The sequence below is a fragment of the Barbatula barbatula genome (assembly GCF_947034865.1).
Source record: "Barbatula barbatula genome assembly, chromosome: 2".
NCBI classification, from domain to species: Eukaryota; Metazoa; Chordata; class Actinopteri; order Cypriniformes; family Nemacheilidae; genus Barbatula; species Barbatula barbatula.
In genome coordinates this window covers 16,666,025-16,680,321 of record NC_136767.1, presented here as the reverse complement: position 1 = coordinate 16,680,321, position 14,297 = coordinate 16,666,025, and the positions used below count along the sequence as shown (strand labels likewise).

The 14,297-nt window shown below is 38.4% G+C and overlaps 1 protein-coding gene across 1 annotated transcript in view; it reads right to left on the bottom strand.

Annotated features, from left to right (window-relative positions):
* rxfp2l (relaxin family peptide receptor 2, like) overlaps positions 1–14,297 on the bottom strand; it is a gene marked incomplete at both ends in the record, with an annotated part of 30,124 nt that overhangs the window by 1,805 nt on the left and 14,022 nt on the right. The window contains 8 exons of the mRNA XM_079451128.1: positions 471–881; positions 3,143–3,372; positions 4,655–4,726; positions 5,814–5,885; positions 6,094–6,165; positions 6,930–7,001; positions 11,928–11,999; positions 12,559–12,633. Of these exons, the coding sequence (XP_079307254.1) occupies positions 471–881; positions 3,143–3,372; positions 4,655–4,726; positions 5,814–5,885; positions 6,094–6,165; positions 6,930–7,001; positions 11,928–11,999; positions 12,559–12,633 (1,076 nt within the window). The remainder of the gene's footprint in view (positions 1–470; positions 882–3,142; positions 3,373–4,654; positions 4,727–5,813; positions 5,886–6,093; positions 6,166–6,929; positions 7,002–11,927; positions 12,000–12,558; positions 12,634–14,297) is intronic.

Below are 14,297 nucleotides of genomic sequence, written 5' to 3'. Positions count from 1 at the left end.
TTAGTAATTTTATGACAAAGAGTTGATACTGATATGAAACTGAGATATAAATTGTAATCTCTTGAGCAATAATATTTTTCTTAAGACGGGGGGTTTCATTAGTTTAGATTTGTCATTATTTTGTGGTACAGAGTGACCCATTTTGGGAGTGTCCTTTTCATTAAACACCCCAATGACCCAAAGTCAGAAGGCTTATGAGATTTAATGAAGCATACCATCCAGCATTGATGGAAAATACACAAACTGAAGTCTATTCTAATCTTACGTGTTCAATATTCTGACTGGTGGTTAATGCAACCTTGGCACAAGTTGGCAGCTTTATTCTGAGACTGAGTTTACTTTCTCTCCTTCAAAATCATTTTTGATACGCAGCATTGTTAAATCTCTGGGGAAATGCAGGTTATTGTTCAATAACCAGAGACTGGCACAAACAAACCCAGAACACACACTTCATTGCCCTCTGCTCTCACCGAGGAAGATGGCTGTAGAGTAGCATCTGGCACCAGGTTTCTCTGTCTGGTCTGAGTGAAGAGGGAAACAAACTCCATTTCGACCATAAAAATTCCCAAATGTCTGTTTATCCCAGAAGGGAATAACGGCAATGACGAATCCCAGCAGCCAGATGAAGGTCAGAGAGCAGAGGGTCTGTTTTCGGCCAGCGCGGTAATGCTGGAACGGGAAGACGATGCACAGGTACTTCTCCATAGTCATGTAGGTCAACATCATGACGGATACCTCCGTGGATAGCATGGCCAGAGAGCCAATCAGCTGGCAGGACAGGCTTTCCATCCATATCTGAGCGTGGCGGTTATATTCGCCGCAGTACTTAATGTCAAAGGCACCGATGAAAAGAAGGTACACGCCCATCAGACAGTCTGCACCTATCAGAGAGCAACAGTTGGAGATTAACACCATTTATCATCTATGCATCTTTTTATCCAAGTATCCATCTTTTCATTCATTCATCCATAATCCATCAACCTGGCATGTTTTATATATATCTATATATATATATATACTGTATGTGTGAGGTCAGGTCTCTCTCGTTCGCCCGTGGGTGTGCTACAGAAATCTTCTGGCCAGTCGGTTAATCGAATTACTAATAACCCCCAAATATTTCATTCACTCACTTCTATTTCCATATCACTTCCCCTCCCGCATTTATGTTATTCATTCGTTAGAATCCTCACCTCCATAGTGAGTTGTTCAGTGCACTGCAAATTTCTGTAAGAGCCTCAGTGATATTCTAGTCGAATATATGAGAGAATGAAACCCCATTACTACTGCTGCAGAAAATTCAGGCCAATCTCAACCAATGGCCATTTCCAACGCTATAGAGACACAAAGTCTTTCCTCCCTCCGCACATCTCTCTCCTGAGGGGGTGGTACGTTTTGATAATTGAAGAGAGCAAAGTGTCCTTTTAACTCCATGTAGGTTACAAAAAACCTTGAACGTATCCAGCCATCTTTTCATCCATCAATTTTTTCCAGCTCTGTGGCTGCTATTTTTTGGTCTTTGAGACATGGATTAGCCTTTACCCCCCGAACCCCAGCTGAATAGCTCTGGACGGTTGAAAAATTGTCTGCTGTACAATGAATGCCTCTCTCTAGGTATGAGTTGTGTTGCTGCTGTTTGCGTCCTGCGTCAGAGAGGTCGCGTATAAGTCAACCAGCTCTGTATGTGTTGCTGTTGGTTGTAATTATTTATCTGCCCGGCGGGTGGGAAAGTGTGTATGTATTTTGATGTTTAATAAAAGCTTGTGATACTGCATAGATGTATAATTGATTGAGTTTGATGCGTAATGGCATGTGTGTGTGTGTGTGTGTGTGTGTGTGTAGATGCTGCAATTAGAGGGAACTATGAACCTTTAATCCTGTTTGACTGATGTGACTGAATGACAAAATTAAACATATTAAACACATTTTAGAAAACAAGTCATTATTTATTAGCTTTGATTCACTTCAGTGGATAATTATATATTATGTCAATATAAAATATCAATATTCTTGTCTTATTGAATGATTATGAAGGACTCATCCGTGCAGATTTTTTTACAAGAAGAAATGTTTGTCTTGAATTTATTTGTATTTGTTTTAATTGATTTAAATCTGAGTGAAATAAGTTACCCGCCTCTGGATCAGGTCCCACCCTACGGCTACTGTAATGAATATCTTGTTTCACTTAGAAATGTGTCATTATGTAAATGAGTTGTGAATGCTAATACTGTATATGTCGACTTGAACATGATGTTTTTGTGAATACCAGTCAAAATGGCTACTATGTTACCAGTTATTCAGAAAACATTTATTAAATATATTTCGTATACTTCTTTTTATATATTTCTTATAAAAGTGTGTTTCATATTATTAAAAAATTGGCAAGTTGTTTGACAGCGTTGCCCGCCATGATTGGTATTTGGTGAGCGCCAACCTTCTGGGCTGGGTTTCCTGGAACCTTTAAATCGCTATGTTGTTCTTAAAAATATATTGCTACCACTCTTAAGGTATAACTTAAGAATGACGTAGCATTAAGAAGTTTTCGGGAAACCCAGCACTAGTCTCTTTCATGAAACCAATAAGGAAGTGTATTAAACTGCAATTCATAATCTGGCCGCTAGAGGCTGGCTCCAGAAGGGAGTCAATTCCATAAACAAACCATGTTAAAATGCCAACTTCACAGCAGAATTTTTTTACAGCTTGGTACAAAAAACAGCCTGGTTTTGGTCTATAAAGCTTAAATTGTCCTTCATGCCAACTGTGAGGGGCTGATTTTTTAGCCTGAGCTACTGTAGCTTGTTCGCATCGCGCTAGGCGGGCGACTGCGTGGTTTCAGCAACCTCAGCTCCACCCACATCCTGCCTCTTTGCCCATTTTCAATTATCAGGGGGTAACGTACCGCCAAAATGGCGACGACAGGCTCCACCCACTTTAGGTTTTAAAAATGCTTATCACAAACCTTGTGGTCACGTCACAGATACTACGTCCATGTTTTATACTGTGGTTGGCAGGTGTCAATTTCAAACCCTTGTTATATCATATCACAAGAATGCGCTAGTCTACTGGGTTCTTTTTGTTTGAATAGGAATGGATCTGAACTGTTGCTGGTTCTGTGACACTACTGTTTGATGTATAACAGACTTACAGCAAAGAGATTTGATGGCCATGGTGTGATGTTGATTCTCAGAGGCGATACAGGAGCGCAGACAGATAACAAAGATGTTTCCGAAGCAAATGATGAAGGCGACGACCCAGACAAACACGCGCAGAATGATGTTGGCAAGGAGATTCTCAAAGGAGGAGATTCCATCTGTGTTCGGCTTGCAACTTCGCACGTTGGGAGAATATCCGCAGAATTCAAATCGCTTGAAATAGCTGACAGTATCCAACACGTACATAACACAAACAGACAGCAGAAGAACAAATGTGTGTTATATGTAGAGCAGACACTGATAAAAAATTGAATTGACCAATTTAACAATGATTCTACATTAATACAAATATTTTGCTATTTGGGACGTACAGGATAAAAAATAAATTGATTTAATGTTTAATAAACATTGTAAATATCAATTTGGGGTGCATATAATCCTGTCGAACAGACAGCATATGTTGTGTTTTGAACTCTGGTAATACTATTCATATAAAATTATTCATTGTTGTAAAATAGTTACGTAATGAACTTAAACCCACGTTCTAGTGCACTCTCAAGTGTTGATACTTAAAAAGCGAGTCTTCGAGTAGAGTGTACACAAAATAGATCCGTTGGCATTTACTTCAGATTGATCAGAAAGGAGTAGAAGTGCTGTCTTATTCCTGACACAATCTGCCAGAGCAGACTCTCTCAAATATAAAAAAAATTCTTTATAAGATTCTGTAAAGTAACAATAACAGTAAACTCATATTCACACCAAAGTGCATTAGAGTTCACTGTGAGGTTTAACTTTATGAAGACTTCAATGCAGCACCACTCATCTGCACAAAGCCAAAGAGTGTGCATGGATTTCAACTCATTCTTCAATCAGAAAGGAGGGAATTCCATTTTAAACTTCTCTGAAGGCTTCATCTCTACAGCTTTTTTTCAAATTTGTTTCTCCATAGGGGACACACCTGTTCTAGAGATAATAAAAAGGATGGGAAAAATATCAAATGATTCATGAGACATCTTATAATCTTGATGCTAAAGGTTCCAGGGAAGTTATGTACATGCAGGTATGGCTTTCTAAATGAAGTTATCATTCACCCTAGAGCTGACACAAGTGACACAAAAGAAGATATTGAAAAATGTTGGTAGCAGAAAACCGTTGATCCCCATTGGGGACCAATGTTTTTTGGTTACCAACATTTTCAAAATATCTTCAAGCATACCTGCATGTAATAAAACTTGTGTTTTGCAGAAGAACGAAAATCATACAGGTTGGAAATGACATGAAGGGTGAGTAAATGATGACAGAATTTTCATTTTAAAGATGAACTATTCTTTTAAGACATGCCCATTTTCAGAAATGGATCAACTTCCTAGCGGAAGGACGTCCTCGCTCTGTGTGCATAAACCCCATTGAATCTTATATCAAATATCTGATTCCTTTTATTTCCATTCCGATTCCCAACCCAAATGACAGATGCAATGTTGTGATAAATGTTTTAGCTTGCTCACATGTGAGTGAGGTTATTTAGGGGCCGGAACATCCTGATGCTGATGTTGGGAATCTCCACTTCTTCCATACTCCTGCACACAAAGCAGATAGATGGGGATTGACTCACAATGAGGTTTTTATCCTTCAGCTGTTTTTCATCCAGAGAACATGCACACTGTATATCAGTATAAGACGACAACTTTACTATTAATTACATTTCTTCTGCGAGATATTTTGAAAGATGGTTGTAACCAAAAATCGTTGGACCAACGGTTTTCTGTTACCAACATTTTGCTAAACTAAATTTCACAAGCTATATCCTCACATTTGCCAAAATTTTTAAGTTTGTAATCAAAAGTAAAACATTTTCTCAGCTCACCACATGAATGTCAACCATACTCGATGTCAAAAATTGTTTTATTTGATTCTCTTTCTTTTCCTCTAAAGGGATTTCAGAAGAAATATTTGAGACAAATTTGATAACAGCTCAGTGCAACCTCGGTTTTCTCTAGATAGGGCTGTGATTGGCTGACAGGAATTGATTTTTAGAAACAACTTAGGATGTTGATCCAGGAACATTGTGTCTTACTTGTGTAAATGATGCTGTGAAGTGAACGAGTAACACTATGCCATCTTTGGCATCTTATCTGTAGAATCATTGTTGATATCATATAAATAAGTAGTAATGTTTGTACTTTTATGCTCTGAGAAAAGTGCTCTCATTTTTCTCAATGACTGTTTTTTCTGCATTTTTCCCTTGTGTGGACAGAAATTTCCCCAGTTTCTCGTTTCGTATAAGGTAAGAACACTCTGAGCTGCTTCACATTTGAGACACTGTATAGAAAAAATCAGGGAGAGACAAATATACAAAAACAGACAAATACAAATCTCTCAATTCCCTTGTATAGCCAATCACCACACTTTGAAGAAGCATCAGCACATTATATATTTGTAGCTGTTATTGACTTTCTAATAAGAGCCCATAAGAGCCCCTCTAAACTGACCTCACAAACTGTCTGATTAAAAGACTGAGGTCGATCACCACCGAGAGTGGCAGTCGTGAACGTGATTCTCATTTCAATATAACATACATTCTGCACATATGAATGAATAGTGCTCTCTTGAGACATTTAACTGATCTGATGTACAAATGAAAAAATGTGACACCTGTTTACTCACAGAGACTGTAAATTCACCAAACTGTCAAACTGATTGCTGTATATGTGTGCCAGAGGGTTGTTGGAGATATTTCTAAAACAATAAAACACACAAAAATGGATGGTTGAGAATATGTTTGTGATTCATAGGACCCGTTTCTATATCTCTACAGGCTTTTAAGTAATCGATAAATCACTAGAAAGACCAACACAAGGCAAGTGAATAACACTGACAGACCAGTAGAAAATTGTGTTAGACTTTGAACAATTTAGTAATAATAATCAAGTGAAGAACGTCTTACAGCTGCTTCAGGTTCTGGAGGTTCTGGAAGAGAGATGGAGGCATATCTTGAATCTGGTTCACAGAAACATCTCTGTAAAAGAAAGCACATCCAGCAGCTCATTTCTCACCTTAATCACGAATGGAAGTAAAAAGGTCTACAAATAGAAGCTGTTTCACCAGCTCTGTTCCCAGATTTATGCATGTTATGCTGACAGTATTTACTCAGCTGGTGTCTCTCTTTGCTTTTCTCTCTACACCTTGAAAGGGTCAATCTGCAGCAGAGACTTGATTAAAAAAAAGTTTACCTAAAATTATTATTATGATAAATCAAAGAACTCTTGTTGTTGCTTGTGCGACTTTCTTCCAGAACACAAAACAAGAGAGTTAGACTTGCTTTCAGAGACTGTGTCTCATGCATAAAAATAACTAAATGTAAATGCTGAAATTTGCCGATAGGGTACAAAAACAATAAAAATGTAATTAGATTCTCTCAAAACAAGTCTTAGTATTATTGGCAAATGTAGGTAAATGTAGTTATCTGTTCAGAATGCTCAGATATTTTGGCAGAAAAAAAAGACATTACTGATAAAGAAAATTAGTTCTGCAGTATGGCCAGAGGCTGTCAAGCTCAGGAAAATGTTTTAAGTTCACAAATTGGCCTCTTATCCAATGGGACATTCAATATATAAAAATAATTCTGTGTGTGTGCTCCCCGGGGCTTTAAAGAAAGAAAAGTAGAAAGAAAGAAAGAATGAAAGAACAAACAAATTGACCAACGAACGAACGGAAGAAAGAAAGAACAAACAAATTAACCAACGAAAGAAAGAAAGAAGTGTGTGGGTTACACATACTCACAAGTCTATTAATTTATGCATGTCTGCAAATGTTCCCTCCTCAATGGTGCTAATGTGGTTCCTCCTCAGTGCCCTAAACACACACACACACACACACACACACACACACACACACACACACAAATCAGAATCTCAAACCAAAGCCTTCACAGCCGCGGAATAAAGTCATATACATCTATATGTAAATCGGCTTCTCTCTATCTCTGGGTCTTGAGAGAGCCTCAGGATCACACTTAACCACCATCCATCTAATTCATGCTACAGAGAACTACCTCAAACCTTTCCAATAATGCCTGAGTTCACAGGCACACACTTACAGTCACGTATAAGATTTCAAAAGCACTAGACAAATGTGACCGATAAAATATTTACATATGTGAAGAAATGTGGTTTGCGGTGATATGAGAAACAGCTCTTTAAATGTTAGATTAAGAGTGGCTTCACTCAATAATCAAACTGTATTAAATACAAACAAACCAGCCAATGTAAGATTCAGAGACCATTCCTGAATTATTTACAGTATATACACTACAATAATGTGAATATTTTAGAGAAATGTTGTCACTATTTCACAGATTTAAACAAAAATTCTAATTTTACTTAAGACACAAATCTATAAAAAGTTAATTCCGAAAGGGTGAAATTTATTTTGGAGTGGTCCCTTATATTGATATACAGTAAAAACTGATACATTATATATATATATATATATTGTAATATTACAGTGTATGATAATAATCGACTATATTTATATTTTGCCCACAGTGTAAGGTCAACCACATCTCTCAAAAATTATAAAAACTTCTTAAAACCCATCTCTTCTGTGAATACTTGACAGACAAATAAAAAAAAACACAACTAACTCTTTCTCTCCACAGGTAGTGGTCTGGCTTTTCTTGAAACTAGTAACTTTGTATTAGCACCTATTGTACAATTTTTTATGACATATATCGCTTATTGCTGCCTGAACTCTCTGTAAATCGCTTTGGATAAAAGCGTCTGCTAAATGACTAAATGTAAATGTACGGATGCGGAACATTGAATTTCACGTATGAGAAAGCTCGACCCCCTTTGGTCTATTTAGTTATTCTAGGTGTTATCAAAAGTCAGGAGTTTGGAGATCTTAGAGAGCGTGATGGCTTGTAGTGTGATAGAAGCTCTGTTAGGTAGGTAGGGGCTAAGCTGTTTTTAGGCTTTATAAGTAATTAAAAGAACTATAAAGTCAATACGATACTTAATGGGTAGCCAGTGAAGGGTTGATAACATTGGGGTTATGTGATCGTATTTTCTGGACCTGGTTAGAACTCTGGCAGCTGCATTCTGAACTAACTGAAGTGTGTTTATTGATGATGCAGGACAACCACTAAGAAGTGCATTACAGTAGTCAAGTCTTGAGGTCACAAATGCATGAATAAGCTTCTCTGCATTAGCAACACATAGAATATTTCGTAAATTGGCAACATTTTAAGGTGGAAAAAGGCTGTTTTTGTGACCTATAATGTGTGGTGCGCAGTGATGTGACGAAGACAGCACACCCCAAACCATCAGAGTCCTAACCGTGAACACAGGCAGAAAATCTCGCAAATTCTCTCAAGACTTAAGAATGAGTTATTTATTATTGCACTGTAAACTTTGTCTATTATATACAGATATGCGTTTAATATAAACTAATGTGTACATATAACTGAGTAAAAATATTATTCATCGTTGGGAAATTGCTCAAGCAGCATCGTCTAAAGTATTTAAGGTAGCACCACACTAGATATAATTTTATTGCAACTCAAATATTGTGGTATTTATGTCTTCACAGTAATTTAAAAAGAATATTAATACAGTTTTGTAAAAAAATCTGCTGACATTATCACCCAAACGAGTATACTGGCTACCCTAGCTCCACTGGACCTATTTTTTCTTTTCCACCTTAAAGCATCCGCACACTCGGACTCCAACCACTACCGTCACTTGCACATAGCCTGGTTTTTATTGAAATTATTCGTAATTGCGATGATAGTGTTTGTAATGCTTTTGACAGAAAATTGACAGAATAAAGAATAAAGTGATAACTACGGTCGTTATACTTCTGTCATCTGGCTTTCTGATTGGGCATTGTTTTGTTCCATGTGACAATCAACAGAGATCTTGTGCGTTTGTCCTCGGGGTTTCTTAAGAATTTCTGATCGACAATATTCAACATGTTGAATATTTAAGTAGCACTAAACCAAGTGGCATCCACACATGAATATTTAAGATTTGCGGTCTCCGATGTTCTTCCGAGGCAGGAACTGCAATAACAGATTGTTCTTTATTTCCAAGCCATGAGCTGTGTAGCACCAGCTAACAAGTCAATTAAAATGAAAAAGACTGGACAAGGCTATTTTTAAAATGTATGAAAAAGAATGTACAAAAGTCTAATGTTTGAATAAAATAAGTATGATGTGAAATGAACCAAGTGGCATCCACAAATGAATATTTAAGATTGCCGATCGGGGCGGCTCCGATGTTCTTCCGATCAGATTCATTCACTCTTAACACACATCACACCACAGGGAATCTGATAAGATTATCTTTAGAGCTTTTTAAGGTAAATCATCAGGACTTTACCCATGACTGTCGGAAATAGAGAAATCGCCCAATTATCTTTTGGTGTGGCCCCAGCATAACTTGTCTTTGGTCCTATAAGTCATATTTCTGCTGTTCCAATGTTTCTGCCAATTTGGATAGCTGGAAAGAATCATCTGGTCTTGATATACAGTATAGCTGAGTGTCATGATTCTGCCGCATCATGTCATGTTTCTCTTGGTTTAGGGGCAGGATGTCAAATCTTGTGTGGAGAGAGGCAGTTATGGTCTTCCACACACTCTCTCCGGTCTCGTCTCTGTTGCCATCCTCTCGTTTCCTCCTTATGATTCATGCCCTACACCTGTGCCACTCTTGATTTTTTCCCTTATTTAATGCCCTTGTGTCTTCTGTCTTATGCTGGTTCAATGTGGTTGTGTGGTGAGGTCATGTGTTTGTCAGTTTAGTCATATGTAGTTTTGTAGTTCATGTTAATAGTTAATTTTAGTCTTATTTAAGTGTAGTTAGTATTAGTCTTATCTTGTCATGTTATTGTATCCATGTTTTGTTCTGTTACCCCCTCGTGGGTTTTTGTTTTATACTTCTTATTAAAGTCCACTGTTAACCCCTTAGCCGCTATCTGCAACTGGGTCCTCTGTCCGTGTCTCACCACCCGAGATCATGACAGCTGAGTATCATCTGCATAACAGTGGAAGCTAAATGTTTTCTAATAATGTTTCCAAGGGGTAGCATGTATATGGAGAATAGCAAGGGTCCTAAAACCGATCCCTGCGGTAATCCATAATTTACATGCGTTAGATTTGATGATTCCCCATTAAAATGGACAAATTGATGTCTGTTTGATAAGTAAGATCTAAACTATTGTAGTGCCTGTCCCTTAATACCGGTATAATTGTGTAAGCAATCTAAAAGTATACAGCAGGGGTATTTAATTAAAGTTCCAAGAGGTCCGGTCTTCATATTTTCTTCCAAATGGAGGTCCAGACAATATGTTTTTTGAAAATAAAAAATATTGAATCCATTTAGCCCAGTTGGATAAACTTTATAAAATATATATTTTACAAGGCCATTTATTTTATATTTTGATAGACTGTATGTAGCCTATGTATAGGCTCTGTGGTTTTAGGGGAATGCCCTCTTAATAGAAGTCTGATAATTAACATTTGTAAATAAAAAACTATTGACAAAATGCAAACAGCTAAATGAAGATAAAAACGTTATGGTTAATAAAATATCACAAATCTGGTTGAAAGGTTCGAGACATATAGCAAACAGTAAACAGACTGATGGATACAAATGCTTTAATATTCGCTGCATTTTATTTACTGTTGAGTATCAATTTACCTACTCTGCGTGTCTGCACTAGTGTTGTTAATATAAGCACGTTTTTGCTGCTCTCTTTAAAGCAGCGTGCACGGAGCGTAAAGGGTTAAAATTAAGCTTTTTGGCCCTAAATAAAGATAAATTATATAAATGTTCCTGAGAGCGTGTGTGATGTGATTCTCCATTGTGAAGACGTGCGGCTCAATTTAAACAACCAAAATAGTCAAAAGTTTTAAATGGTTTATTAGACTGTCTGGCAGTCCGGTTGGAACGAAGCAAAGGTCCGGATCCAGACTGGGGTCCGCCTATTGAGGATAACTGGTCTACAGTATCCAACGCAGCACTAAGGTCATGCAGGACTAGGAGTGAGATGTTACCTTCTCATATTAGCATGTCGTTTGTAATTTTATCGAGCACAGTTTCACTACTATGATGCGGTCTAAAACATGACTGAAATCTTTTGTGTATGTCATTATTTTGTAAGTAAGAGTACAACTGAGTTGACACTACTTTTCTAGTATTTAGACAGGTGAGGGAGATTTGAAATCGGTCTATAGTTTCCTATTGGGGTCTATGTTTGGTTTCTTGATGAGAGGCTTAATGATGGCCAGTTTAAAGAGTCCTGGGACATGGCCTAGATTAATTGAGGAGTTGATAATGTTATTAATGGGCTCAATTGCAAATGTAGTTACTCTTTCAATAACTTAGTTGGTATGGGGTCTAATAAGTATGTTGTAGGTTTAGATGTTGCAATAAGTTGAATTAAATCTTGCTGTTTTATTTATTTAACACATTAGCTTTTCTTCTGGGGCAATGCTTGGTACTAATTCATAGTACAGACTTCGATTTATTCTGTAAAAAAATCATTAATTCGTTTTTTACCAAGGTACGGCGGAATAACCAGGTAAATAAATAAATAAAAAATAATTGGGTGTACTGACCCATTGATTAACCTTTCATTGAGATGTCTATTCCATATTTGTGTCCATATCAAAATGTATATTATATAACTGTCTTCTATACAAACAGTAACAATCACTGCAGCTTAAATTGTATGTAAAAGAGAAAGTGTGGGTGTTTATGCTTTGTTGATACTCACAAAACAGTAAGTGAAGAACAGTTTTTGAAACTTGAAGCCCAGAGAGATGATATTCTATTTCCCTCCATTTCCCTGAAGAAACAAACACACTCATTCACTTGAAACTGCTGTCAGTAACGGAGTGAGGGATGTAAATGCATTCATCTTTATTTAAAATGTGGATTCATTATTCTCAGTCATAAACATGTAATTGTGTTTGCATTTCTGGTTTAAAGAAAATATAAAGTGGCCGAAAAATATCTGGACACCAATTTCTCTTTTTTTATGAAGAGTTTATTTTTCAGAACTGCAATAACAGATCGTTCTATATTTTCAAGCAATGAGCTGTCAATTAAAATGAAAACGACTGGACAAAGCTATTTTAAAAATGTGTGAATAAGAATGTAAAAAATGATTCTAATGTTTGAAAAAAATATGTTTGATGTGAAATGAACCAAGTGGCATCCACACACAAATCCTGTCGGATGTTTCAACATTTATGACATTTTGCAGTTGCCCTTGCAGACTAACTGAAGTATTTAGTGAAAGAATTATGTCAGTTTTTTTAACAGTATAATGTCTTAAATTTTCCTTTTGAAATTTTTTGTCATTTATATCAAATCTATGGGATGTAATTATGTTTAAAACTCACAACCAATTGAGGCGGGGCATCTCAAGACAGATAGACGTTTTAGGAAACTGCTCAACAGAGTTATTCAATAAAGATCTGTAAAGTACAAACATACACGCATTATTTTATGAATGTGTTGAGCTGTACAAAAAAATTAAGATTTTAACATATACTGTACTCTTAAAGGGACAGTTCACCTAAAAATAAACATTCTGCCGTCATTTACTCACCCTCCAAAATCTGTTTAAATTTCGTCGTTCTGAGGAAAATATTTCCTACTAGTCAATGGTGGCCAAGAACTGTTAGGTTATAATCATTCTTCCAAATATCTTTCCCTGTGTTCATCAGAACAAATAAATGTACACAGATTTGCAACAACGTGAGGGTGTCATGATCCTGCCTCTCCTTGTCTTGGTTTTCGAGTCTTGCGGCAGGATCATGTCAGTCCCATGTGTTTTGTGTGGAGAAAGAGCATTGTTTTGGTTTGTCACGCCATGCTCTCTCTCCGGTGTCGCATCATTTAGTCCCGCCCCCTTGTTTCCCCTGTCACCGGCCCTGGTCCATCTTTCCCTTAGTGTTTCATTCCCCTCACCTGCCTCGTGCAGTCCTCCTTTCCTTTAGTGTTTCATTCATGTCTCCTGCCGCCACTCTCCCTGTGTGATCAGTCCTCGTCAGTGTTTCCCTTTATCAAGTCCCAGTTTCCCCCTCTCTCTTGTCGGTTCATTGTCATTATTTGTTATCATCATCCCTGCTGAAGTCACCTTGTTGGAGTGTACCTGTTCGTGGATTATCTTGTTCCTGTTCTAAGTTTGTGGATTTTGTTGTTTTATTATTCTAAGGACCCCTTGTGGGAAGTTTTAGTTCCCCTTCAGTCGGTCTCTCGACGTTGTGAGAGACTGACTGGGGTTTGATCTTGAGAACCTACCTTCTCCGAGATAATTAATTATAAAACGCCACAGGGCTTGGCGAATGGCACGCGCACGCCAGTCTCCGCCCCGTGCATACGGGTATAAAGGAAGATGGCGGCGGTCATTCACTCATCCTTTGTTCTTCGGAACCTGTGTGTTTGCTGATGCTACACGCGATACTCGACTTCGAGAAAACTTTTAACCTGCTGGATTTATGACGCGGAGCAGCGGACTTCTCCTTTCGGTGGACTTCCCCTGGGCGTTTCGGCAGAAGGCTACAGACCTTAAGAGGTAAGTCCCTCCGGCTACGAGCATGTCTCGTAGCTGTATCCTTGGGTGCGACAGACTGATCCCGGAGTCTGACGGCCATGATTCCTGTGTCACTTGCTTGGGGCTCAAGCATGCTGAGGCAGGTTTCACTGATGCGGTATGTCCCGTGTGTGCGGACATAGCAATCAGGGTGTTGCGGTCACGGTGGCTACGTGCTTTTGAGCGCTGCCACCACCCCGTCTGTTTCCCAGGCGTGTTCAACTGCCGTTTCGGCGAGGTTGACCGCTTTGGCGAGCGGCGGGGGTGATTGAGGGACGCCGACAGATGTTGCTCCGTCAGCTTCACGCTCGCGGACCATCTATAGCCCTTCACGCTCACCTGGTTCTTCCCCTTCGAGCGACAGACGGCCATCTCATAGTGGTAAGACTTCGTACACGGATGATGACGCTATCTCTGTCGCTGCGTCGGACAGCTGCCTGCTGGCATCGGATGCGGAAGACTCCTCTGATCTCCTGTCGTCAGGCAGTCGAGCTCCGGAGGAGACTGACGCTGAGATGACGCCCATGCTTTCCCGGGCAGCCG